General features: G+C 29.3%; 4 protein-coding genes and 1 pseudogene across 7 annotated transcripts; 4 read left to right on the forward strand and 1 right to left on the reverse strand.

Annotated features, from left to right (window-relative positions):
• The first annotated feature begins 4,852 nt into the window (after window positions 1-4,852).
• LOC145189522 (mediator of RNA polymerase II transcription subunit 8 pseudogene) lies at window positions 4,853-5,760 on the forward strand (annotated as a pseudogene).
• Window positions 5,761-6,211: 451 nt separating this feature from the next.
• Window positions 6,212-7,032, forward strand: LOC145188739 (exosome complex component RRP41-like). The gene has a single exon (XM_080065216.2). It carries the CDS (start codon window positions 6,212-6,214, stop codon window positions 6,944-6,946), a length of 735 nt encoding a protein of 244 aa, XP_079921342.2. The 3' UTR covers window positions 6,947-7,032.
• Window positions 7,033-7,073: 41 nt separating this feature from the next.
• Window positions 7,074-16,519, forward strand: LOC149888429 (serrate RNA effector molecule homolog). Its single transcript, XM_090086779.1, has 14 exons — window positions 7,074-7,465; window positions 7,755-7,817; window positions 8,234-8,392; window positions 12,165-12,334; window positions 12,639-12,725; window positions 13,064-13,095; window positions 13,195-13,854; window positions 13,973-14,179; window positions 14,311-14,461; window positions 14,570-14,678; window positions 14,859-15,012; window positions 15,110-15,263; window positions 15,342-15,456; window positions 16,286-16,519. Exons 1-14 carry the CDS (start codon window positions 7,203-7,205, stop codon window positions 16,368-16,370), a joined length of 2,409 nt encoding a protein of 802 aa, XP_089942905.1. The 5' UTR covers window positions 7,074-7,202; the 3' UTR covers window positions 16,371-16,519.
• Window positions 16,520-16,578: 59 nt separating this feature from the next.
• LOC149888430 (uncharacterized) lies at window positions 16,579-19,685 on the forward strand. 3 transcript variants are annotated; one of them, XM_090086780.1, is made up of 5 exons: window positions 16,579-17,614; window positions 18,299-18,369; window positions 18,993-19,125; window positions 19,211-19,317; window positions 19,476-19,685. In XM_090086780.1, exons 1-4 carry the CDS (start codon window positions 16,714-16,716, stop codon window positions 19,315-19,317), a joined length of 1,212 nt encoding a protein of 403 aa, XP_089942906.1. In that variant the 5' UTR covers window positions 16,579-16,713; the 3' UTR covers window positions 19,476-19,685. The 3 variants fall into 3 exon arrangements, with proteins under 3 accessions (XP_089942906.1, XP_089942907.1, XP_089942908.1); XM_090086781.1 differs by lacking the exons at window positions 19,211-19,317; window positions 19,476-19,685 and having other exon boundaries at window positions 18,969-19,120; XM_090086782.1 differs by lacking the exons at window positions 19,211-19,317; window positions 19,476-19,685 and having other exon boundaries at window positions 18,299-18,393; window positions 18,969-19,037.
• Window positions 19,686-21,170: 1,485 nt separating this feature from the next.
• LOC149888431 (uncharacterized) lies at window positions 21,171-25,454 on the reverse strand. 2 transcript variants are annotated; one of them, XM_090088181.1, is made up of 4 exons: window positions 25,272-25,454; window positions 24,283-24,589; window positions 22,717-24,065; window positions 21,171-21,670 (listed from the first exon to the last, which is right to left on the reverse strand). In XM_090088181.1, exons 2-4 carry the CDS (start codon window positions 24,431-24,433, stop codon window positions 21,194-21,196), a joined length of 1,977 nt encoding a protein of 658 aa, XP_089944307.1. In that variant the 5' UTR covers window positions 24,434-24,589; window positions 25,272-25,454; the 3' UTR covers window positions 21,171-21,193. The 2 variants fall into 2 exon arrangements, with proteins under 2 accessions (XP_089944307.1, XP_089944306.1); XM_090088180.1 differs by having other exon boundaries at window positions 25,132-25,454.
• Window positions 25,455-26,359: the final 905 nt, after the last annotated feature.

The raw sequence follows: 26,359 nt of genomic DNA on the forward strand, positions 1-26,359 counted from the left end.
TGCTTCTCTTTAAAACTCCTTCTTTCTCTCCATAAAACTCTAATTTTTTTTAGCTTTTGTAATTTTTGTTTATTTTCGGTTGCAATACCTATTCATCATTTATTTATATAGTAGGTTGAATAAGTCATCGTGTGTACTGTGAGGAGGGAAGATGAAGAAAATTGTAAACATTATCTTTAAGTTTTACCCGACTCAAACACGCTACATTCGAACGAGGAAAAGAGTGAGTCAACAAAAAAAAAAAACAAAAAAAAAAAAAACAAACAAAAAAAAAAAAAAAAAAACTCAATAAAAATCTAAAAGATTTTCTCAACCGCTCCTTTTCTATCTGTCCGCAGGTGTCATTTTGAATTCTCGTCCAGACAATAGATTTCTTTTTTTTCTTCAAGTTCGTTCAGTACTTTAGTTTCAACTTCTGAGTCATGGTATTCTTTAAAACAAGTTTTACTGGTTTTCTTTTTATTAGTCTTTATATCAGAGTGGCTACAGAACTTTCTAGAACTTTACTAATTAAAATCATATCATTATGTTTCAAGTCGTGTTTGCGAAACAGTTTTAATCATTTATGGTGTGACTTATTCATTTTTCATGTTATTAGACATGTGTGTCCACCTGGTGTGGTTGACTTTCCTCGTTCGAATGTAGCGTGTTTGAGTCGGGTAAAACTTAAAGATAATGTTTACAATTTTCTTCATCTTCCCTCCTCACAGTACGCACGATCGTTGTTTTCAATTTTAATTCTCCCTTCACTTAGATTAACCATTATGAAGGAAGTAGTATGATTGAATAAGAAGACCTTTAGTACAGATCATTGTTGACCCTTACATCTTCAAAATCAAAAGGGAATGAAAGAATTGACCAGAAATGAAGATGAACTTTAGATCATTTCAAAAAAAAAAAAAATTTTTAAACACATATGTTACCCTCCTATCTTGTTTATTTGGCAAAATATAAATGTGTAAAGACTTTTAGATCATTTGATGATGATTTGACTCCCGCCCGACCCAAATAACTGAGTGTTTATCCTGTTCACCACCATTGAGCAGGATAACCACTGGCTTGTTTACGATTTTAGAAGTTTTTAAACAATGATATTTGTAAATATGACCTTGCAAATGAGTGGGACATTTCTGGTAACATAAGATCGCTTGTTTTTGACACTACAGCTAGTAACTCTGGATATAATAGTGGAGCTTGTGTTTGAATGGAAAAGTTGCTCAGCAAAAAATTATTTCTATTGGCTTGTCGGCATCACTTATATGAAAGAATACTGTTCACAAACAATTGTTTGGTGCAACATCAGGTCCTACAAACACCAACTTTATTCAACTCAGAGATTCAATTGACCAAATATTAACACAGAAGCTGGTTTTAAGACCCTAAAAATCAAAGACAGAAGTTTGCAAATCCATGCAAAACAATCTATTGTTGAATTTGATTGCAAAGAACTTCCAAACTTTCCAAAGGAAACTTTAAATAAATTGATATGTAATTTACTATGTAATTTTACAGTTGTACGAACTTTTATTATAACTATTAATTATTATTTATTATTACTATTATTATATAGTACCTTTGTATTTAATCTTCTCTTTTATTTAACCGTACTGCATTACAAATATCTTTTCATGATTTTAATGTGGAAAAATAAAGATTCCTTCAGTAAATCAGTTATTTGGTTTGGGCTTTGGTCAAAACATAATCATATGATCTAAAATTTTTTAAATATTTATATATTGCCAAAAGAAACAAGATATGAGGGGTGCATCATGTTATTTAAAAAAAAACTTTTTTGTAATTGTATAATGAACATCTTAAAGCTAAAATGAATTGTCGAGTTTGAGGTAGCAACCAGACAATCTCTAATGGCCTTATTATAAAAGGACAAAAATAGACTTCGACAAAGCACTAATTGCAACAATTTTAATTACAACTATCAAAAATGAATTGTCTATAAAAAATGTTTGTCTTTCTAGACAATCATTTTAAAAACGGACACTAAATGAACAATCTCGATTTTTTAATGAGGTATAGAAGATCTATTTCATATATAATTTGGACTTATAACGAGTAATTAAATTTTCACTGCAGCATCGTTTCAAAAACTGAAAACGAGCACAAAATTAAAAATACAATTTTTCTAACAGAAGTTCATTTTTTAATTTTTTGTCCAGCGTGTGCTGTTGATTAAAAAGTTAATGTCTATTTAAAAACCTCAAAATGGACTATTTTGTGCTCAATTGAAGTTCATTAATTACTCAGTTCAGTTGTTTTTCAGTTCTCAGTGAATGTGCGTGAAAATTTATTTTTAAAATGCCCTCTCCAGTTTGGGATTTTTCTTAACATTCTATCCTCAGACTGTGAATCTGACTATGATTGGATCTAAATTTTGGAAAATCAACTATTTGTGGAAACATTATTGTCATATTCCGCCCTAAAATTTGTCACCACTTTAAATTTGTCACCATAAAAGTCATTTTTACCATGAAATAAAGTTCAAATATAATGTATCGTATATTTTCTTTTTTGTTTCTAAGGGATTTTTTGGGTAATTTAGATTTTATTGGCAAAAATCAATATTTCTGGTTTTATGAAATCAAGTAAATTTAGACAAAATCATAGACACCAAATAGACAAAAAATTATGCTTTGTAGACTTATGAAGTGAAAATTATTTTTTAACTGAGCAATCTTAGGACACCATCAAAAATTTGATAGACACAACAAGGACAAAAAATTAAACATTTGTTGTGTCCATTACAACATACAGAATTGTCTATGTCTGTGTTGTAAGTCTATCCATAGACTAGTCTGGTTACTAGTTTGAGGTTAAGTTAGAAGGAAACTCCTAAAAATTTTAGTTTCTTTAACCGCATTAGTTTCAAAAACCACAAATCTGAAAATGTAAAACAACTTCCCCCTGATGTTTCGTCTGCTTTAATAACGTAATTACAAAATAATGCTGTTTTTCCTAAAAGTTGTTTTTTTTTGTTTTGGTCATAGAATAGTTAGATAAAATAATACGTTATTTTGGTGCGGTTTGAGGAACCCATTTTTTTAAATTTAAATTAATCTTTTGGCGCGTAAAAGACTCTAACCAAACATACGCGTGTGCAATACGCTGCTTAGATACAGGTATAGGATGTTATATCTTTTGTTTATATTGCGCTTTGATTATTTGCGAACTTTAAGAGACCAATTTTATGAAAATTACGATATAAAATTTATCAAACGGCTGCAAGTTATTGCTCTCGTATGTAAAAAAACAATTGAAAGTTCATTTTCTTGCTGGTGCTTTTGTAATTCTAAATTAGAAATAAAACTATAAAAAATATTTCAGTTATAATAAAGTTAAAGGTTTTTTGATGAAAAAACGATGCATTTATATTATGTATGATATGATAATAATGATGTATTATTTTTATTTACAAACAAATATTATTAACATATTTACAAACTATCTGTATTTATTTATATATCTTATGCATCGTAATTTTTCTAATTGATTGTTAAATAAAAGTAAGTTTTACACTTAACCCACAATCCATTTTTAGAATGTATATTTCTATGTACTTTTGTACAATTACTTAATAATCAATTTTAATCATTCAGTTGGACAACTGTAGCAGTAAAAAAGTGAAGCAGTAAGAGATTGCAAAATTAACTTTCATGTACCAGTTACATGTACCAGTTTCATGTACCAGTTTCATGTACCAGTTGTAACTGTTTGAAAAGTCTGGAAGCAGCGAATACTCAAATAGGAAATCAAAAAAAGTATTTTCAACAGAAGAAAACTACATTTTAATAAAATACCTGGCAAATGCCTCAAATATGCATTATAGTATTATACTAAATCAAATCAGATTCTTTTCAAATGAGCATGTTATAAGCAAATTATAAAAAAATTAAAACTTTATTAATGAAGAATTTATGTGCGGAGAACAATGATTGTAAAATTTTTGCAATAGATGCAATCATAAATTATCTTTATGTAACTAAACCCAACAAGGTTTCGTAAATCTTCTGCATTTAGTAAAGAAACATTTAGTAAAGAAACATTTAGTAAAGAAACCATAAAAGCTGTCCCAAAAAATGACCCCTAGTACACGAATCTTCCCAAGGTTGAAAGGATTTATTTTAGACAGCTTTTATTGCTTATAAAATGGTTATACAAGCTTTTATTGACATGAAGTTGGTCATATATTTTCTTACAATATAGAACAAAGCTATAATATTAGATAAGTCTAAAGAATGCATTTTTTAAAATAATAACATTATGATCAAAGGAACAACACATCTTATTTTTTTCCTATACCCTTGTCCCTACAGTTACTTGATAAAGCAAACTTCTCCTTATATGATCATAAAATGATATAAACAGTAAATTCAAATTTCATCAAAAATAATTATAAAATTTTAGCTATTTTTTGATATAAAGAATTAGATAAAAGTCATTAAAAATAAAGATTTTCATTAAATTTTTCGAATGCAATAATCATGATGATCGAAACAAAAAGCCATACTTAGATTTTAAAATACTTAAGGCTAAATTAAGGGCTGATGAGGGGGGCACATGGGCATTCAAGCAGTTAGTACTACTTTAAAATTTTATTCGTGGTTGACATGGCGGTCTTGGCCATAAATTCGCCATAGATTTAGGTGTTATTTTATGATAAAAAGACTAGTTTATCTTTAAAAAAATTGCAATTACTAACATTTATAGCACCGATAAATCTGTCTTCAATTTACTTAAATCTGTACCATAAGTTTTCTTTTGCTTGGACTGCACACTACAGAGTTTATTAAAATATTTAGTTATTTGCTTGAAGAAGAATAATTTTTATGCTGTCAAGTAATATATATCAGTATATGCAGAAATACATTTATGCGTTATATTTTAAGAGAGATTATACGTTTGATAATAACAACTATATTACCTATTTATATGTATATATACTAAGCTTAAAAGTTAAATAGTTTTCTATTAAATAATGCAAGTTGATGAAAAGGTTATTGAGACATCTCTGGAAAGTCTTATTGGTCGAGTTGGTGATATACGAGTATCATTGCAAAATTTCTTATTCAAAATTGAGCATGAGTTTTTAACTTGGCCTCAAGTATTAGACAATTTTGCACTTTTATCAGGCCAAATAAACACATTAAATAAACTTTTAAAAAATGACCATATGCCCATTTTAAGAAACCTTTCTGTTTTACCGATAAATGTACAGCCTGATTGTGATGAAGAGCTGCAGCGCTTGACAGAGAATAGAATACCAATTTTTAACCATGAAGTTGTCCCAAATGCATTGCGGACCAAGTATGAACCTGATGTTGAGAAAGAAGAACAAATGCTAATTAATAAGGCTGCATCATTTCAACAAGAAGAAGCTGAGCGACAAGTATCTTCATTAAATGAATTGGTTTCTTCCATTTTAGAGCTGGTTCAATCTGCTAGAGATGATTGGGATGGAGAATTTTCAGCACAGCAAGCAAACTTAGCACCATCATCTAATGATACAAATATTCTAATTGCAGCCATATCTTCTGGTGCTGGTCTTAGAAAACGAGGTGGAGAATCTTTTAGTACAAAAACATCTGGAAGACATCGGGCAACACCTGCAAATTAAATTAAAAGAAAAGAAATTTAGCAAATATAAAAAAAACTTTAAAATAAAAAAATGTTAATAATATAAATAAGTATTCTGATTTAGTATTATTTAATTATTATTTTTTAAACAGGTTTTTTGTAAGTAATGAATGAAGATAATGTTTTATAAATAAACTTTTTCATAAATAAAACTAATATTAAACAGCCAAGATCTATTGTTAAGTAGGCATAACTTCTTAAGAATAAATGTATGAAATTATAAGTTACTGACTTTAAATTTTCTGTTTGGTTTTTAAAAAATGAAGGTTGTTTCTTTGCTTTGAAAAGCACCAAGAGTGTTAAATTGCTACCTTGTTTATATTTTTGAATGCTCTACCAGCAAAGTATATTGTCAAACATTAAGAATATTGTTATCTCATTTTAAAAGTATGTTTACCTTTTCTTTGTTTTTTAGATTTTTTAAATTTCTCTTTTTATTTAAAAATAGAACATTTTTGTTTTTATCGTATTTTTCATAAGTCAGCATAATGATTAGAAATATAAAATAAAGGAAATTTCAAACTAAAGGAATCTAACATTATTCTTGCAGAATCAAATCATAATGGCTGGTTTGGACTTAGTATCACCTGAAGGTCTTCGTATTGATGGTAGGAAATGCCATGAGCTGCGTAAAATAACAGCTAAAAAAGGAGTGTTTACACAAGCTGATGGTTCAGCTTATATTGAGCAAGGCAATACCAAAGTTATTGCCAGTGTTTATGGCCCACATGAAGTTAGTAATAGAACAAAAGCTCTGCATGATTCAACTTTAATTAATTGTCAGTTTAGTATGGCAACATTTAGCATGAGTGAACACAAGAATCGTTCAAAAGGTGATAGAAAATCAACTGAAATTTCTATGCTCTTAGAGAGAACATTTGAAACTGCCATTATGACTGAGCTTTACCCACGTTCACAGATTGATATTTATGTTCAGGTCCTTCAAGCTGATGGTGGTATTATAGCTGCTTGCATCAATGTTGCTACCCTTGCCCTTATAGATGCTGGGGTGCCAATGAAAGATTTTGTTTGTGCTTGTACTTCAAGTTATGTTCAGGAGAAAAATTTAACAGACATAAACCATTTAGAAGAAAGTTCAGGCTCCTGTCTACTTACTTTAGCAATGTTGCCTAGAACAGCAAAGGTAGTTGCTTTTCAGATCAACTCCAGATTGCACCTAGACAATCTTGAAGAATTATTAAAGACTAGTAAACAAGGCTGCTTAGATATTTACAATGTCTTGCAACAAGCTGTTGAAGCTGACTCATTGCAACAAGCTGTTACTCTAGTTGTATGATTATGCTACTAATGTTAAATTTTTTGACATCTTTTTGTAATAAGATATTATATGAAATTCTCCCCATTAATTTAGATTAAGACATTGATGATTTCTTGTTTTGTGTTTTAGTAATTTATACAAGTTATATAGTTTTAGAAAAAATAATATAAAACTCTCCTTTTAAAAAAATATCTTTTTAAAACTTGATCAAGTTTATTAAAATTAAATTTCAAATTTCTTGCTAATTGTTTAGATCTAGAACATAGTAATTTGAATGGGTGATAGTGATGAAGAGTATGATAGGCGCCGTGGCCGTGATAAATTTCGGGGTGAACGAAATGATTATGATGCACGCCGACCTCCACCACGAGCATATGATCGTGCTAGAGGTGAGCGAGTAAGAACTTCACATGATAATAATAGCTGGGAAAATAAAGGTTCCAAGCGAGATTACTATGGGAGGGATGCCCATCATGAACGTAGAGATAGTTTTGGACGCAATTCTAGTCCATCTTCAAAGAGATCTAGACGCGAATGGTAAGTACTGTTACAATCATTTACATAAGTTTATATTACAAACACAGAACATGATTTGTATGGATTTTTAAAGAACAGCTTGTTAAAGAAAATTTGCAACTATATAAGATTGTCTTTTGTGTCTATTTAAATCAGTTCCAATTTCAACAATTTTTATTAGTTTACATATTTTTATTTGTTTATTGTAAGTTAATAGCAAAAAATATTTACACATGTGTAATATGATATGCATACATATGTTCATACAACATATGAACATATGTATATGAACATATGTATTTTATTCTAGGGAGGAGCAGTCACCATGGAGAGGAGCAGAATCAAATTCTTTAGTTCCTCATGACAGTAAAATGTAATTAATCTTTAATTTTTATATGTAAATATCATATTTTTTTTTAAACTAAGCTGGTTTCATTTTTTTGTTTGTTGACCATGTGGTAGTACCTCAATTTGTTTTTTTTTTTTATTAAAAGCTACACTGTTTTTTAATTGGTCATTTTTATTGCATGTGAATAAAAAAGATTGATCTATATCTTAAAAAGTAGTTTTTTAGTTTACCTTGCTGTTGATAAAATATGGAGGAAATATTATATAGAGTTTTGGGATTTTTGAGAGGAGTGCAAATATTTTCTACATAGATTTTAAATAAAAGAGAAAAAATTTGTCATTTTACATTTCCAAATGCTTGTAAATAAGGAAATTATATCTATTATTTACAAATAAGAAAAATAAAAGGTTTAATGTTTAACTCGTTTTCTTCCTTTTTAGCAATGGCAGTCCTTCATTGATGGGTTTCAAAGAGTTTATTTTGCAACAAGAAGATGATATTGATGAAAGTGAAGCTGTACGTCGGTATCAAGAATATAAGGTGGAATTTAAGCGAACACAAATAAATGACTTTTTTGTCTTGCAAAAAGACAAAGAATGGTGCGTATATTTAATGTTTTAGTGATTAATTCTTTTCCACATTTTTCAAACATTTATGTTCAAAGAATTATAATTAGTTATTCAATCCTCTTACCAGTATTTTGAAAATATTGCTGGTTAATTTCTTTTCTTGCCTATTTGTATTTCCATACTAAATTTTAGGGCTAATAGAATTGTATCTAGCTGACTCTTTAGCTTCCCATTGCTTCGCTACCTGGGAACAGAGAAGACAAAATTAAACTATAGCTTGAGAAATATATTTAAATATGTATTCTTAAATGAGTTCACACCAAGCCTGTTTATTTTTGCTTGAGTGTGCGTCCACAGTCACTGGTATATAATGTGGCTGTGGGCGATTGCATTAAAAGTTACCCGTCATTTTGAATTATCCGCCATTATACTTGGATGATTTTCCTAAGTCAGTAAGTTATTCTTATGTATACATAAAAAATGTGACAAGTATGTATATTGTTAATATAATGGTTAGTATATATATGTATATCTGTGTACATACCTTCAAATGGTTTTAACTTTAAGCTGTTTTTTTTTCTTCTACTGTTATATCTATTTTAGGATAAAATAGCATTTTATCATTTTTTAATTTATGCTAGTTTTGGCTTTATCATTGAATATTTAATAAATATTTGTGGAATAATGCTGCCTATAGCTGTAATCATAAAAGTTAATGATTGTGTTTTAAAAACTATTATATGCTGTGACAAATATTTTATATTACAAAAGTCACCATTAACATTACAGATCCTCACTGAGATTAATTTAGAAAGAAATTTAACAAAATTTTTTATATTGGATAAACAAGTAGCATACAGTGATTACTTATTTATTGAATGTATTGTGTAGTGATGATCTATCAGAACTTATATTGAATGTATTGTGTAGTGATGATCTATCAGAACTTGCATTTTTGATTATTTGTTAAAGGATGTACGAAATAGATTTAATAAAAATATATTTTAGTTCAGTATAGCAAATATCCAAATTACTTGAAGAAATTCAAAAATAATTGTTACTTCAAGCAAACATTTAAGAATAAAGAGTTAGAGAAGCTTAAATTGCAATAAACTTACTTCTCTTGTAAACTTTCATTCTTAAATGAAGCTGTTGGTCTAGATTAATGAGAGTCACTTAACATCTTACCTAATATAGAAAGGTAAGCAGCTGATAATTTACAATGAAGGAAAATTAAGTTTTTTTAAGAAAAAACAGTAAAAAAATGTTTAGTTGTAAACTTTTATAATTTAAAGTTTCAAACTAACCCCGTTTTAATTTTTGGATTTGAACCAGTCTGTCAGAAAGCTCAGATTTCTTCTTGAGTATTGACAGTATAGTCAACCAGGATTTTTTTTGATGTTTGATGGATCTTTGGTGATGTAGGTTTCATCAAATCAACATTTTCCTTTTGCTACTCAGGAACGCATGGAACTGTTGTTTTATGGTAGGATTTGAAACCCAGCTTCTGTGTTGATATTTTACGAAAGTAACTTTCACTAATTTAAAATTTAAAGTTTTTGTTTCTCATTGGATTTGGATTTAACCATAACTTCTTCATAGATTAAAATATTTCTGTGATTGCTGAGATAGTCTTCCAGGATTCAACTGATTTGAATTCATGTGTGTCCATCTTGCTTATTGTAAAACTCTGTCAAGCTATCATTTTGCCTAAAATAAAAAGAATCTCTTTATCAAATATAGTGAAATCCTAACGGAATTATATTGTTTTTTCAATTTTCTAATTCACAATCACTAAATATTTTAAACTTAAAGCAATATTAATTTCATTTTAGAAGAGTTTACTTGAGTTTATTTAATTTAAAGTGGACTTTGGTGTTGGAATTTCAAATTATTGCAGTCTTATTTTTTCTGAGTTTGATTTAATAAGATGATTTGGAGTTTAATTTGTTGTTACAAATCTCAAAATCATCTTTAATGCTAATATTTGCTAAAAACAGTTTTACAATTGCTTTATTGAATATTTTTAGCAAAGATTAGCAATTCTTTAAAAATTTAATTTTATAATATTCATTCCTTCTCTGTTGGATTATTAAAATTTAGCTAAGTAAGTGAAGTTAGCTTAATAAGTGAAGGTAGCCTAATAAGTGAAATTTAGCTTAATAAATGAAGGTAAAAAGAATATGGCAGTTTTTGTTCACTTACAGTGATTTTGATTATAGGCTATTATTAGCTCTGTTTTACCTGTGTCCGTCCGTCCGTCTGTCCCCCCCCCCCCCCCCCCCCCAACCACGAATGATAATACTCTTGTACTCACTCTTATCATATTAGTAGAAAATTGTGTCTTTAGAAAGTTGTATTGATCTTATGTTTAATCTTGTTTTATATCTTGTTGCTATACTTACTACTTTTTTACTTTTTCAAAAAGGGATTTGGAAGAAACCATAGTCTGTTCCAAATAATCTGATTGATGTGGATTCTTGAAAAAATAGGATAAAACTCTATGGCTAAAACATGATAGGCTAATTTAGTTTTTAAGAAACACTACAAAAGGAATAATTTGTAACTGAGCTTCATCTTTGTTAATAGCAGTGTTAAATTGTTGGATAATAGAAATAGCCTATCACCTCAGTTATTTACAACTTTCATCTAGTGTTACTGTTTCAAAGTGATAATAATTTATTTCCGAAGAACAGGAATTCAGATTCTTCTTACAGGGGCCCTAGAAATATTCTTTTGTTTTAAAAAGTTCAGGTATGGAAATCTGTGGCAAAAATGGTTTTCCATTTCCATCTTTTTGGTCTCTTAGGCTAACTGATTTTAGAAAAAGATTATTTCATTAAAATATTGTCCTTATTCAACTGTAATTTGATGGAAAACAAATGGGGTATGAAAGGGAGCTCATTTGTTGGTAGTAGAAATAAAAATGAATTGGCTTGATCTGTGCCAAAACTGGATCCAATCTCAGAGGTACCAAGTAGGAACGCATTATCATCTCTTGCAAGAGTTCCAATTATTTGAACCTTTTCCTAACCAGAGCTTGCATTGCAAGAGTTGTATCATGTGAAAGACTGTTCATGGTGTCACTGTTGATAATGGATGTTGTTTTTTTATGATTATTCTGGTAACAATGAAGTGAACTTGGAGACATTTTAGTTGTTCAATATCAAATGGCTGCATAAGTCTTAGCTGTTGTGTCACCTTGTGACTTACAGCAGTATAATTCAAAGTGAAATACTCCATTTAACAATAGTTGTAATGTAGTTGTAATGTAAAAGTTGAATCTAAAAGTTGTAGTACTTTATGATATTACTTGTTAATATTTCCAATACATCCAAAGTTCAGTTTTTGGGCTGATAATTAATATCTGTTATATCATCAAGAGTCATTACAATCTGCTACAAAAATTTTCAAAACCGTTTAGTCAAAAATGACAAAGTTTTCTGTGCCCAAAACATATACTTGAGTATAATTTAGAAAAATTATCTATTTCTTTAAATGGTGTGTTTTTAGTATATTTTTGTAATTTGTTTTAAATTGTAATTTGTTTGTTTTAACGACAGATAATTGAGTTTGCTTTCATTTATTTGCATATTAAAGATTTTTTTTTTAATATGAAATTCTCTAAGAAGAATATTCTTATTATGGGAAATCCCTTTAAAGATAAAGCCAAAACTGATATTAAATTAGAATTTGCCATATGTAAGTGAATAAAGTTAATTAGAACAACACACTTTTTGTCAATAGCTTTTTGTGAATTGTAGAAGTCTGTTCTTAAGATCAAAGCTTTATTTTATTTTAGGTTTAAAGAAAAATACCATCCAGTAGAAAGTAATGCTCGTAAAGCAGTTATACGCAGCGGCTTAAGAAAACGTCTCCGAATTTTTCTTGACTTGTATGAAGCAGGATTTATTGATAATTTTTCATTGACCATCGATGCAAGCTCTGAAGTATTAAAGTTTTTAGACAGAGGTAAGTTGCTACTTTTTAGTTTTGTATGGTATATAAAAAGTGCTATTTTAGAATGATAGTTTGTAGTTAAAGATGCTAAATTTACTAAATACTAGCTAAAAGGGTTAAAGGGGGTGCTAAAAGTTACTCTAGTAGAATATTTAGAGATAGTAGCATTTTATTGCTCTAAATAGAAAATATTTGCAATTAATTGTTGTGTAAATTCTGCACATCGCTAACTTTGTTTTTAGGTTTGTTTAAGATTAAACATTATGCTTCAGTTTCTGTAAGAACTTTTTTAGATATAGTTTCTACTTTTATTTAGTCATTGTAAAACTTGAGGGGGGTACTAAAGAAGATGTAGAAGCCCTTGACATTCCTCCAATCAAAGAGAAAGTTGATGTGAAAATAGGTATATTTTAACTCCGAATTCTTTTTTTTTTTTTTTTTTTTTTTTTTTTTTTACATGATTTATGTTACCATTACATTTCAAAGTTTGCATTAAGTTTTTTTTTCATTTCAATAAATTGATTAATGAAGTCTTAACATCATTCTTGGCAGAAAAAAAGTTTTTATCAAATGTGTACATGATACTGTATGTTCAACTTAGCTGTACAAAAGAAAATTGTTGATTCACAATTAAAATAGTTTTTTTTAGTTTTTTATTTCCTTAACAGCTGTTCTCTAAGCTTTTAAATTTTAGCTAAAAATCATAACAACTGGCTAAATAATCTTAAACTTTTTTTACAGATGGTGATGGAGTATCTAAAGATGAGGAGCGGGTATGTGAACTTTTGTTTGTTGAAAAGCAGCAAGAAAATTTAATAAATGTTTTTAAAAAATAAAGTTTGTGTAATTGTCAAATTAAGTTTGATCTTTAGGGGGAGAAAAAGCAATATGGGGATCAGGGTGCAGATCAAGAAGATGATGCAAAAGAGCCTCTTCCACCTGGAATGGAAGACGATGAAGAGCTTGAATTACCTGGCATGGATGAAGAGGAAAAAGTAATTGATAAAAATGATGGTGCTGATGATAAAAAGAATGATGAAGAAATGACTGATGCTTCTGTAGCAAAGAAAGATGATGATAAGTATGTATATGATGGGTTACATTTGAAGAGACCAGTTTCCTTATTTATGCGTAACATTCCATCAAATGTTAGCCGCCATGATTTAGTAACAGTCTGTGAGCGTTATCCGGGCTACTTAAGAGTGGCTCTTTCTGATCCATCTCCTGATCGCAGGTGGGCACGTCGCGCATGGGCTACATTTGAACACACAGTAAATATTAAGGATATTTGTTGGAACCTAAGCAATATCCGTATAAAGGATTGTGAGCTTGCTCCTGTAGTTAACCGTGAAGTCTCTCACAGAATTCGTCCTGTCAATGGTATTACATGTTCACCAATGACAATGCAACTTGATGTAAAGTTTACTTTAGATTTGATTCAAATTTTGGATAAGAAATATCGACTCTATGAAACTGATGAGTTAACAAATAATCAAACTATTGACATTTCAACTGAGAGTTCTGTAAATAAGGTACAAGAAATGAAAAATAAATTTTCTCTGGAATTTTTTACTTTAAGGATTTATCTTTTAGCAAAAAAATATATATATATTAAAGTTTCATTTCAAAAATACTAAAAAAATTTTTCAGAGCCAAGATGATACCAGTGAGGTAAAAGAAGTTAAAGAGGAGGAGAGTGTGAAGAAAAAAGAAGAAGAGCAGTTTGAGCTACCTAAAGAAAATCCAATTACTAAGAATTTGCCATCAGATATAATTGAAGTAGCCCCAATAAAGATCAAAGATGAGGAAGATGGAAAGATAGAACATACCATAGTTGTTGACAAAAAGCTTGAAAAAGTATAGAGTTATAGTTGATAAAGATATATTGATATTCAAAATATATTTAACATATTGGGAGTTTAGTGTAGTTTAGTTATAAAAGCCAGTATATTTATTCTTCTATTGAAATTTTTGTATCATTTCTTTAGTCATTGGATCTGCTTTTGTTGTATTTACGTGTTGTACATTGTGTTGATTACTATAATGCCAATGAATACTTGCATGAAGATGAGATGCCAATAAGGTGTGGAATTATGCATGTACGAGACCAGCCAATTTTATCTGCTAGCAAAAAAGATGGTAACTTTCTAGTTTACCTTTAATATTTTTTGTTTGTTTGTTTGTTTTTAAGTTTAAGCTTGGATTTGAAGCTATATTAATTTAAATTAGATTTTATAAAATTTTCAGTTGATGAATGGTTTCAAAGTATTAAAAGTAAGTTGGAACACATTTTGAATGACAGTGAGCTGGCTTCTGACGATGAAGCAATGAAGTTAGGAAAAAAAGATGAAGAAGTGTATCCTTTTTTTTTATTTTACATTTTTCTTAAATGCTTACATTTATTTGTTACTTGTTTCTCTGCAAATATTTTAATTGTTGTTATACATACTTGAAAATTCAATAAATCGAAATTTAGAAATTATCAACCTTATAGGTTTTCAAAAGATAAAAACTTTTCTTAACAAAGTTCTTTTAGTGAAGTTGAGAATTTTATTAAAGCAAACACCCAAGAATTAACACCAGACAAATGGTTATGTCCACTTAGTGGGAAGAAATTCCGTGGACCTGATTACATTAGAAAGCATATTATGATGAAGCATTTAAGCAGTGTGGAAAATGTAAAAACTGAAGTGAGAAATGATTCTACAGCAGTCTTAAATTTTTTCTTCTCAGCTTGTGCTGTGGCCATTAATTTCTGTGTTACTTTTTTTGTTGTGTTTTTTTTAGGTGATGTTTTTCAATAACTATGTTTATGATAGCAAGCGCCCATGCTTTCCTGATCCTAAACTGCGAGTTAACCAAACTACAACTGCTTCTTTTACTCCAGTAACAACAAATCGTACGTGGATGTCTTCTGCTAGACAATCGGGTTTGTTTGCTAGTAAGTGTACTGATGCAGCTTTGTTATTTTTTTTACATTAGTTTTAAAAACTATTTTTAACTTTGGTGTTACTTTTAGCACCCCGTCCACCTCTTAGTGCAACTACAGTTTACCCCACATCCATCCCACAATCACCTGTTATGATGCAAGAGACCTATGGGCGAATGAGCACCTACCCACCAAAACAAAGAAGGTAATATTATAAGGATTACAAATGCATTTGTGTTATTGCTTTAGTATTTCTTTTAGCAATCTCTCTTTTAAGAAGAAAAAAAGTAAGAAATCTCATCTATCTTATAAGATTTTTAATACATGCAGAAAGTATATATAATTTGCCAATATTAGGCAATTAAATTCCTAAAAACTATTTAAAGCTGTCTTAGAAGTTGTTAAAAGTTAATGCCATGAAATGTAATTATATAGTAATACATCTTTAAAAATTTAATTCAGTTGATCTTGAAGAGCTGAGAAAAAAAATTTGTTTTGAAGAGGCTGCAGTTGCTCTTAAATTTTTCTGGAAAACCTGACATTTTTAATAATGGAATGTAAATGTAATTAAATTGCTGAGCCAATCCTAAATCTTGGATTCCAAAAGTTGGAGTCGGCGTCACTCCTTACTGTTGAATTGTTCAAAAAATTTTTTCAAATTTTATCTGAAAAAAGCCATTTGTAATTTTAAATTGTTAGTTGCGTTTTTCTTCATTAACATGTGCAATTTATGTTTTTTAAAAAATTTCGTTTTTTTTTAATCTATTTTGAATCAACAGCTTAAAAAAAAAATTACGAAATTTACACAGGTTTTGGTTAGGCATGGAAGTTTGTCGGTTAAAATAAAAATAATCTAGGAAAGTATCCCTCTATTGAAATTTTAAATTTTTTAAGAGTAAAAAAAAAGTATATGCAGAGCTTTAGATGGAACTAATGTTAAATGATCGTTGTTAAATATTCAAATTGTTAATATTTTAAGTTTTTTAAACGTTTTTTTGGTTATTTAACAGTTGTTATTTTTGTTCTATTTTCAGAGGGGGCGCTGCTACTAACTTCAGAGAGCGCAAAATTATCAAGTACCGAGACTTAGACGCCCCTGAGGAAACAGATTTTTTCTAAACTCAATCGATCTCCTTAAAGTAAAGATCCTCTGTGTAATTAGAACACAAATTCTCTTCGAACAATCTATATAGTCTTTTCATCAACATTGGCTTTAAATATAGCAGCTTTTATTTTGCAATTAATATATTTATGTTTTGCATTTTAAATGAAAAGTACCTCATTCTTTCACTAAATAAAACAAACTGCTTGTAACGTAACTCACATAACGTCTCGCTGTGACAAGCGTTTTTGCGGCACACTTTTAAAACTCACGGTTTCTACTGTGACCTAACGCTAAATAAAACTTTTATGATTTGAACCTTTATTCTTGAAGAGATCTTTAATATTGTGAGATTAAAAAATGAAAGTTTTGCATCTTCTATTTCTAATTTTTGTGTTAGACAGTGTTTCCTGTTTAACGATTATGGATGGTTTGTTTCAAGAAATACAAGAAATATTAAACACAAAGCGCAATAAGATAATGCGACTGACTGATAGTTTAACTAAACAAAGGAGTTCAGAACAAATTCTTAAAGTAAGTAAAGATACTTCTACAAATCGCTCGAGTGATGAGCATGCAAAAACTCAGTATTCTAGTTCATATCATAACCTGACTCATGACGCGGAAACTTTTGAGCAGCTGTACAAAAATCCGGCCAACCCGTTCCTTAATAACTCAATCATAGGAAAAACAAACAAAGCATTGAATTCTAATAAGTTGAATTCGAAATGGTTGTTTGTACTCGGCAACGGTACTTTAAAAAATATCGGCAATTCGAATAATACTCAGGAAGATACCTCAACTGAACTAAAGACAAAAAATAATAACTCTCTGTCGGTGAATACAGTCGGTCTTGATAGTAGGCTATCTGAAAGTTATTCTGGATACAATGAAGATTCTAAATACAATGAAGCTGACAATGAGAATGATGGTAGTGCTACCAAAGATTATTTCTCGTTTTTAAAAGAAAACCGAGGTTTAGACGCTGCGAATAACTCGGTAAATATTCTGAAAAATAAATTAATTAATTCTAAACACGTTTTAAGTTCTTATCAGAAAAATAAACTGGATATAGAAGCAGAAAAATTGGCTGAAACAAAAACTGTTTCCTACAAAGATGAAAAAGTACAAAATAAACGCTCTTTTATTGAAGCTAATCATAACTCACGCCTCAATGGATTTAGTTTTAACACAGGAAACCTCGTAAACATTGATAGTGAACAAGTTAATGCCGATAATCTTGATACGCCAGATGCAAAAGGTGATGTATTTAAGTTAGTTACTTTTTAGAGAGTGTTTTTACGTTAGCAAAGCATGGTACTCGGGGCCTCACAGTGGGAGATTTTTCAGTATAATAAAAATTAATTGAACCAAAAAAATTTTAGATTTTTTTAGGTCAATGTAAAATATCTTTTGCTCTTTAACCTTTTAAATGACAAAAACAAATTGTTTTTAACTATAATCTACTATATATTCTAATGTACAATATTATTAGAAAAGGGCTACTTTTCAAGTATGATGCATCGATCTAAGCTCAGACTACATTTTTTAAATTTTGTGACTTTTTATTTAAAATGCAGATTTTTAAGTATCATAAAAAGCTGCCTGCATTAATTTAAAGTTTATCGGTACGAAATATAAATAAAAAAAAAAATTGTGTCATATAATGAACTTTAATTGAAGAGAAAAAATATACAGAGTAAGTTGTAAAACAGTTGTGACCAGGAATGACCAGGAAGAGCACACCTGACAACGTGTCACATTTGCTTTATTCTTTTTACTGATGTCCTTGCCTTCAATTTATAAAGTTCTATGATTTGCGTCAACAAGAACAAAAAATATTTATAGACAAAAATCTATATCTTAATATTCTGAAATCATTGATTAATTTTTTTTTTTTTTTACATTTATTTCCCTTTTTTTAATATTTATCTCGCATTTAAAGGTATTAGGTATGCTGAGCAACGACACTTGTCTCCTCAACAATATTTTGGTGCCAATCAATATGACGAAGAGGTCTGAACATAATTCACCGTCACTGTAAATAAAAGCTTATCAATCAATGTTTTAATAGTCTTGTTTTCATAAAATAATTTTTCCTGGAATTTATAACATTTTTCCTGGAATTTATTATATTTTTATGTTTAATTTAGCTCTTCGTGTAGTTTTTATTTATTTTTTAGTTATAATTTTTTACAACTTTTATTAGATGTCAGCAATTATAGATTTTGTACTAACCACTGTAACCTGTAGCCCTTGTTGCCTGTGACTTTAATATTTATCTGCAAATCTTTTTTATGTAAATTGTGCGATTTATGTTTCAAAAGTATTTACCTGCAAGGCGTCTGTTAATTTGTGCACTCATGTGAACAAGAGTAATAGCAACTTGAATGCGGGATTATGAAACATATTCAATTTTTCTGTTTCTTTTGTAATAAATTAAAGAATTAGAGCTTTAACTCTCAATATTTGATTTTGTTTGAACATCGAATATTAAGGTTAGGGATTTAGGGAATATCAGAAATAAGAGAAGTATTACGTTATGTGGCTAAAAGCTAAAAGATAAGGATCATTTTTCATAGTTTATGTAGTCTAATAAGAACCACATTTCTCAGTTTTTCATTGAATGGAACTACTAGAACGTTAGCTACAATCCAGACAATCAATTGCCATACGATAAAACAGACTATGACATGCCATATCTTCATAAAACAGACTATGAGGAGCCATATCATCATAAGAAGTTTTATCATTTAAAAGTTAGACTTATTGGTATGAATTCCTTCTTTAACTTTCTACAACATAAAAATAATATAATAAAAATTCCACTTTTTCGTTTATGACGTCTTTTACATAGGAACTGGAAAAACTCCTGCCCAATGGAAGAAACAAGATGAGGTTGAAAATCAGCAATTTTATGGTGACGTTAGTAATGATCAGTACCATGTCAAGAATAGTCCTTAGGTTCCAGTCTTTTTTAGTATTTTAAATTAATTAGATTTTATTTTCTTCACTCGTGAAATCTATGTAGCGAAAACTTCTTCGAGTATAAAATGGTTTTTTGATCAACAACAAAATGCTAAATTTAATTTTATCAGTTCAAGAATTGCTTTATTTTACAGCGAAGAAAGAGAAAGATCGAAGTCGTTAACGTTTTCCATGTTGAGCAAATTTTAGTGAACAACACATCTCCATGAGGCTTTAAGTATTTTTATGCTTGGCATCAAGTTTATCTTTACGCATGCAAATATTAACAAAACAAAGTTAATGAACTTGAAATATTTTATATACTTGTCCAATTTGTACTGAATAAATTTAAACACATAAAAAAATGTCAGTTATATTCAATCTTCTTTTATAAATTATTGCCTTCTTGGGACTAAATATGTTTTCAAAAATGGATTTTTTCAAAGTGATTTAACAGCTTTTACTAGTAATAAATCCCCCCATCACGTTGAATTTCCCATGTTCTACAATAGGGGAGTGGGGGATGGGTAAAACACAAAACACTTATCATAATTTTTCGTTCTGTTGGATTCCTTAGTACAAAATATGCAAATATTATGGTTTTAACACTCCTTTATAAATGGGTCAACTTAACGTAATACAAATATTACCTAAAAGTATTATAAAGAGTATTTCTAACCACAATGCAATGGTCTGGAATGTCGCGATACAACACTCAGCAGTAATCTGCCGACATTTTGTTCTTAAACTCCTGCTAGCGTTTTTCCATCAGCCTTATGTTTCGATGAAATCGTTGTTACCCAAGAAGTTTTCGCAGATCCACTTAAACTCCTACAATCTTTCCAGTTGTATTTCCTTGGAGACTTTTCCTTGAATTCTTCATTTTTCATTACTCGTCATTTTTTCATCACTTATCTAGGGTTTGGGTAGATTTCAGACATTCTTTTTTCAAAGTCAAGCCGAGCTCAATGTATACATGCGGAGATAAAATGTTAGCTGCATTTACTAATAGATCAAATTTCACGCAGCCTTTCCACAACTGAAATTGTTTTAGCTAAAAAGAAACTAATTCAGCTTAACGTTGTGAAGAACCAAAGAGCTATCCTTCTCAGGTAGTCTTTTTTAATGCCATGATTCTATTTTTATTTTATTTAAATTGGTTGTCTCTCCTAAGCCGAAAGTTTCACATTGTGTAATGTCAGTCCATGAAACATATTTGAATTTTTTTAAGGTCAGCATTAAATACTATTGGGTGTTTTTTTTTAAATTGTTAGTTAATGTTGTGATACACACTTTGATCAACTGCGTGGACTGACTTCCCAGCTTTCTGGCTGTAAAATCACATTAAAGCAAGAAAATTGCATACCTATTTGGACACATAAAATATCAAGGTGAAAACATAAAAACAACAAAATGTAGCTAAGGAAATTTACAACTAGTGAGATATGATGCAGTAATTTTTTTTTTTTTTTTTTTAATGACTGTAAATTAGCTATCTGAATATAAAATATTACTTAAGTAAGGTGTATCAAAACATAATTAAATATGATCTATAAAAACATGTCGTCCTTGTTTCCTGATTAATCAATTAAATTTATAGTGTTTTTATGCCATCATTTTAACCGTCTATAAATTTTGAACTGTTGACAATCTAAATTTAGAAACTCAGAAACTAACTAATGCATTAAGTTTCGAAATATCTTTATCCCATTGATTTGATTTTAAGAGAGGTAGTCCATTTTTCCTCACTCCTCTAGGTCTGCATAAAAAAAAGCCCGAAAAAAAAAAGAAAAAAAAAAAAAAAAAAAGCCATTCAAGTCAGCGTTTAAGAAGAAGTGATAACGACAAACTTTCTTAAAGAAGAAAAAAAAAATTATTCTTCAAAAAAACTGCTCAAAATTTCATTAACTTCTTGTGACTCTATTAAAACAGCCTGATCGTCATCTGTAATTTTTGCGGAACTTGATACTTTTTTCACAACGGAATTATATTCTTTGTCTTCGGATTGACTTCGATTTCTTTTTCTCGTAGTTAAAAGTGGGACACACTCGATATTGTTTTCTTCTTCGCTGCTATCAACAACTAATATACTATTTTGCTGATTAGACGGAATATCTGTTAGATGTGGCATTTCACTTGGTGTCACAGAATCCTGGGAAGGTTGCAAATATTTAGCGTTTTGAGTCGAGTTTAAACCGTCCAAACGATCATTATTTTCCAATACAACTTCAGATGATTCAGAAAATTTTGAGCCTAAATTTTCTTGCACTGTTGACGGTCCTTTTACGTTCACTAGATCTTGCTGAAATAACTTGAATAAGTTTTGTTTCTCTAAATTGTCTTTCTTTACCTAAACAAATAAATATATATATATATATATATATATATATATATATATATATATATATATATATATATATATATATATATATATATATATATATATATATATATATATATATATATATATATAGTAAAAATAGAAAACCTATTGTGTACTTAATTTCTATTACATAAACATAATAGAATAAAAAATCATTATTTAAAATGAAGAAGAGTGGCATAAATTTTGTTTTTTGACCAACGTAAAGTACTCTAATTTAAGGTTAAAAGGAAAATAAAAAGCCAAAAACCATACCAAAATGCTAATAGTTGGCATTTTCTGATCATCATTAGTTATCAAGCTATATCACATGCAAATTGGCATGTTTACAGTGGCACCAATAAGTTTAAGATGATGCTCTTTAAAAAGGTTAATAGACTAAAACTTTTACAAATTAAAACTTTTAACACTATCATAAACTACTTTTCATATTTTCACTAATTTTATCTGGACTTAAATGTTGAGAGAAAATTCCAAGAAGAAAATGCTAAGACAGTTGCTTATCTCCATAGCAATCAATGTTTGGCAGTTATGAGCCTAAAAAAAAGAATTTTTTTAGATTCCTATAGCAAATCCTAATGTCATTCCTTTGCTTTCCATCTCACAAAAAATTTCATTTTTAGATTGCATATTGGACTGGTCAGTTTTTTGTATAGAATTTTATTTTAATTTTATCTTTTAATTAAAAATAATAACCAATATAATAAATTAAAGGCTGTTTTATCAAGTTTGTAAAATAAAAAATTAACAATCAAAAAATTTGGTAATCTTTATGTGTTTAAAAACTACAATGATTACAGGAAAGAACTTTTAATTTTAAACAAAAAAAACCAGTCTAACTACTTATCACAAATAAATGGCCTTTGAAATTGAAAAAATATTTATTCGAACTATAAGTTAGAGCACTAGTCAAAAAACAAAACAAGTACCAAATCTTCATTTGAAACTACAATCTTTCATAAGCTGTAACAAAAAAGGGACAAATAATATACATTTAAAATCCAAAAAAATACCTGTAACATAGTTATAGCTTGTTCTTTAGCATCACTTTTCTCTGATGCTTCATTACGAAATGAAGGATTTGAACTGTGGATTTTTGTATCACACATCGTTAAACACACTTCACAATATTCTGACACTAAACAGCATTCATCTTTTGCACCCATATGGAAAAGCATTAAAAGAGAGGAGACTGGCACTTTTACAGAATGGTGGTTTAGATTTACTAATGCATTTACATTTTGAAAAAGCATCTTTCGAACATGGTTATTACTGTATATGGTTGCAGTCATATTATTAACACTATAAATCAATTGTAGAGCACTAAATATGTAGTTAATAATCAGCTTTAAACAACTGCCTTCTAAAATAGATCCTGAGTTATTTAATAAAATTTCAAGAAGTTTAAGGGCAGAAAAGGCCCGCTGCTCTTGAAGATTTGTTGCAGGTTCTTGATAAGTAGAATTATTCAATTCTTCCTGTATCATCTGAGATAAGTTATTCTTTTTCTTTTTCTTCTTTGAACTTTCAACATTGATTAAGACAAGATTGTCAGAACTATCATATCTCAAATCAGCAATTACATACTTTAAAACTTCCTCCACAAAAGTACTTCTAGATGCTATACCTTTCCACTTTGTAAAAACTATACCTAAGCTTTTATAAGCATTAACAGAACAAGAATCTCTAGAAAAACCAACAAATATTAGCTTTAGAAGAACATAACTATAAGGTAGGAGCAAGGTAGAGAACTGGTGTATTGAATAACAAATACTTTTTTGTAATTCATTCAAAATTCTTGAGATAGATGCATCCACTCCAAGTCTTTTGTGTGTTTCACTGATGGTGATGTGAGTAAGTTCAGAAACAGTCATAAAGAGTGTTATTAGATGATTGATTGGAAAATCTATTTTAAAAGGTATTGGTTGCGTAATAAAAGCAGTAACAACAAATAATAGTCTGGTTAAATGTAAACAGGTGTGTGGTAAAATCCCGGTTACATTATCTTCAAGTGGTGGCAGTATTAGAAGTTTCATATCAATGTCATTAAATAAATGTCTTTCTTTACCCATTAAATTATCTGAAAGTGACAATGTTAAATGTAAAATTGTTTTTAGAACTCTTTTAAACAGTAACTCATAACATTCAGCATGTTTAATCCTTCGCTCACCACCAGATCCACATAACGCTAACAATGGAAAGCAAGAACTAGCAGATATACTTACTGCTTCATGTGAAGAAAACAAAGCTGACATAATAAGTTTTTCAATGTCATTATAATATCGACCACATGGTCCTGGATAATATTGAATACAAGTTGAAAGCAGAATGAAGGTTTCACATATAACATCCAAATTAGGCTCTAAATGAAATGCATAAAAGAAATAAGATACCAAGCAAAAAAAGTAATGGTTCAGACCATTATTTTTCTTGTTTGGTACAAAACATTAAAAAAAAAACACAAGCTATTTAAAATCCACAAAACAATTTAAAAGATATTGGATAAAAGTCATATTTCAAACTGTGGGCGTATTGATGTATAACTTGAAAAATGTACAAAAAACGTTTTTAAGGCTTACCAAGAACTATCACTAGAAAAGGTTCAACAGTTTTTAAAGCAATCTCTCTAGATAACTTATCAAATCCAGCAGATCTTTTTAGCAAATGAATAACAATACTGAAACACAACTTTAATATGCTATCTACTGGGAATGTGCTAATTACTTGCATTACTTGCCTAATCCATGATGTAGCATATTCATCCAAAACATCAATTTTGCTTTTTTTTACTATAACATTTAAAAGACATAAACCCTGCAATTGTTGCCATTTATCTTTACTGTTAAAGAGTTCCCTGATTTTGGATAAAACTTCATTGAGGTCATTCTAAAATAAATAAAACATAACAGATGATTTTGTAAATAGTGACATTATTAATAATAAAACAATATAAGGGTTTTAGAAGAAAATGTAAAAATAAAACAAACTAAAAGTTCTTTTGCGAATTAAAGCCATATTTTAAACTTTCTTTGTAAACTTGCGTTGTAAATGAGATTTTAATACACATATTATAATTATCAAGAGACAATTTATTTACTACCAAGACAGTTATATATGAGCTGTTTTTATTTGATTTTTAGAGTATAGAATATCAAAATTCAATACAGAACAAACTTTGGTTATAGAATTAATCTTTTATCTCTTCTTATTTATCATTATTTGTCTATTGTTTTATATGAATGTATGGAACCTTGTGAACCCACATGTATATAATATGTAGTTTTATAAATAAAGATTTCCTTTTTTTTTTTTAAAGTAAATTTTGTACCTCCCATCTTAAAACAAAATATATGCAGGCATAAGTAAACAGACCATAGGTAGTTAAAAAAACAAGATTCACTTCTAACAAAAAAATGCATTAAGATTACTTTGTGAGTTTGACCATCACATTTTAGTCTCTCAAACAATTGAATATTCATCTTCAGATGACCAATTTTTATTACAAAAACTTAAACTGCATTAAGGGCAATGTGATTGATGCTGTTAATGTAGAAAATATAAAACAAACCGTAACACGTGTTTGGAGGATTTTCGTCAGAATTTTTTGTCGGAATTGCCGTAATTCCACATAATTTGACTCAAGCAAGGAGGTTTAATACACAGGAGACGGCACGGTATATACGTTTATATAAAACGCGCTGAAGCCAGTTTTGAAAGTCAGCCGCCATCTTGGTTGACCCAAAACATTTTTATATTTTGCGCAGAACTATGGAGAAAACACAGATGAAACGAAATCAAAGCATTGCAACAAGTCAATAAATAATTGGCCAGTTATACTTTCGAGGTTATATTATGTTACAATGAATTGTTTGCTAACTGATTATCTGGTTCAGCTTATTCCAAAATATATGGAATACTGAAACAGACATTCAGATAGTTGTATGTCAACACAAAATTAGCAGACACCATGTTTTACACAGTATGAACGTTTCTTGTGGAAATAAAAACAAGCGTTTGTGAATTGATATACTGACTGCAAAATTGCATGGCACCTTACATCTGACAAGTATAATGAATCATTGCTGTTGTGTTCTACATTGATTCTGAACAACTTTTCACAAAAAATGCAAATGTCATGATCATCTTTTGAGGGAAATATCAATAATGCAGCTTTTGTTTTCAAGTTAATGCATATTGTTCTTGTTTGCTACTTGTATTTAGCGCTGAAATACATGTTTCACAGTGTAGCGAATTCCCCAGAATTTACCCTAAATACAGCAAATCCTGCAATACAAGCCACAATACTTTGTGAACATGTAGACAAACAACTAGCATCAGGAACTTAAAAATAATCATGATCAGTAACAGAGTTTTCTAGTAGTTCAATAATCCTATTTCTGCTAATAGAGCTATTCAAAACACTAATAGAAGGAACATCAATGTTTTCAATGTTTTGGTATTTACTAGAAGCAGTCAAAATAGGTACAATTTGCAATGGCAAACAGTTTCCATGAAAAATATCTTGAATATCATTATGCACCAGCAATTTTTTATGTTCCAATAAACTGTTTTGCTGAAGGGTATTTATTACAACCCAATAAACCTCCTTTTTTTTCCAAAAAAAAATTACTGTACCTATGAAAAGTAATGCCACCA

This window comes from Hydra viridissima, unplaced genomic scaffold (genome assembly GCF_058129835.1).
Source record: "Hydra viridissima isolate aposymbiotic clone 2 unplaced genomic scaffold, HvirCarnegie_v1 scaffold_5, whole genome shotgun sequence".
In the NCBI taxonomy this organism is placed as follows: Eukaryota; Metazoa; Cnidaria; class Hydrozoa; order Anthoathecata; family Hydridae; genus Hydra; species Hydra viridissima.

Coding starts and splice junctions, on each gene's coding strand:
- LOC145188739 (XM_080065216.2), top strand. CDS start 6,212: ATGGCTGGTTTGGACTTAGTATCACCTGAAGGTCTTCGTATTGATGGT.
- LOC149888429 (XM_090086779.1), top strand. CDS start 7,203: ATGGGTGATAGTGATGAAGAGTATGATAGGCGCCGTGGCCGTGATAAA. Junction 12,726..13,063: donor GAAAGTTGATGTGAAAATAG/GTATATTTTAAC, acceptor CTTTTTTTACAG/ATGGTGATGGAGTATCTAAA. Junction 14,679..14,858: donor GGAAAAAAAGATGAAGAAGT/GTATCCTTTTTT, acceptor AAGTTCTTTTAG/TGAAGTTGAGAATTTTATTA.
- LOC149888430 (XM_090086780.1), top strand. CDS start 16,714: ATGAAAGTTTTGCATCTTCTATTTCTAATTTTTGTGTTAGACAGTGTT. Junction 17,615..18,298: donor TGATACGCCAGATGCAAAAG/GTGATGTATTTA, acceptor TCGCATTTAAAG/GTATTAGGTATGCTGAGCAA. Junction 19,126..19,210: donor TTTAAAAGTTAGACTTATTG/GTATGAATTCCT, acceptor TCTTTTACATAG/GAACTGGAAAAACTCCTGCC.
- LOC149888431 (XM_090088180.1), bottom strand. CDS start 25,182: ATGAATATTCAATTGTTTGAGAGACTAAAATGTGATGGTCAAACTCAC. Junction 24,066..24,282: donor TTTTCTAGTGATAGTTCTTG/GTAAGCCTTAAA, acceptor CATTTCATTTAG/AGCCTAATTTGGATGTTATA. Junction 21,671..22,716: donor AAGCTATAACTATGTTACAG/GTATTTTTTTGG, acceptor TTATTTGTTTAG/GTAAAGAAAGACAATTTAGA.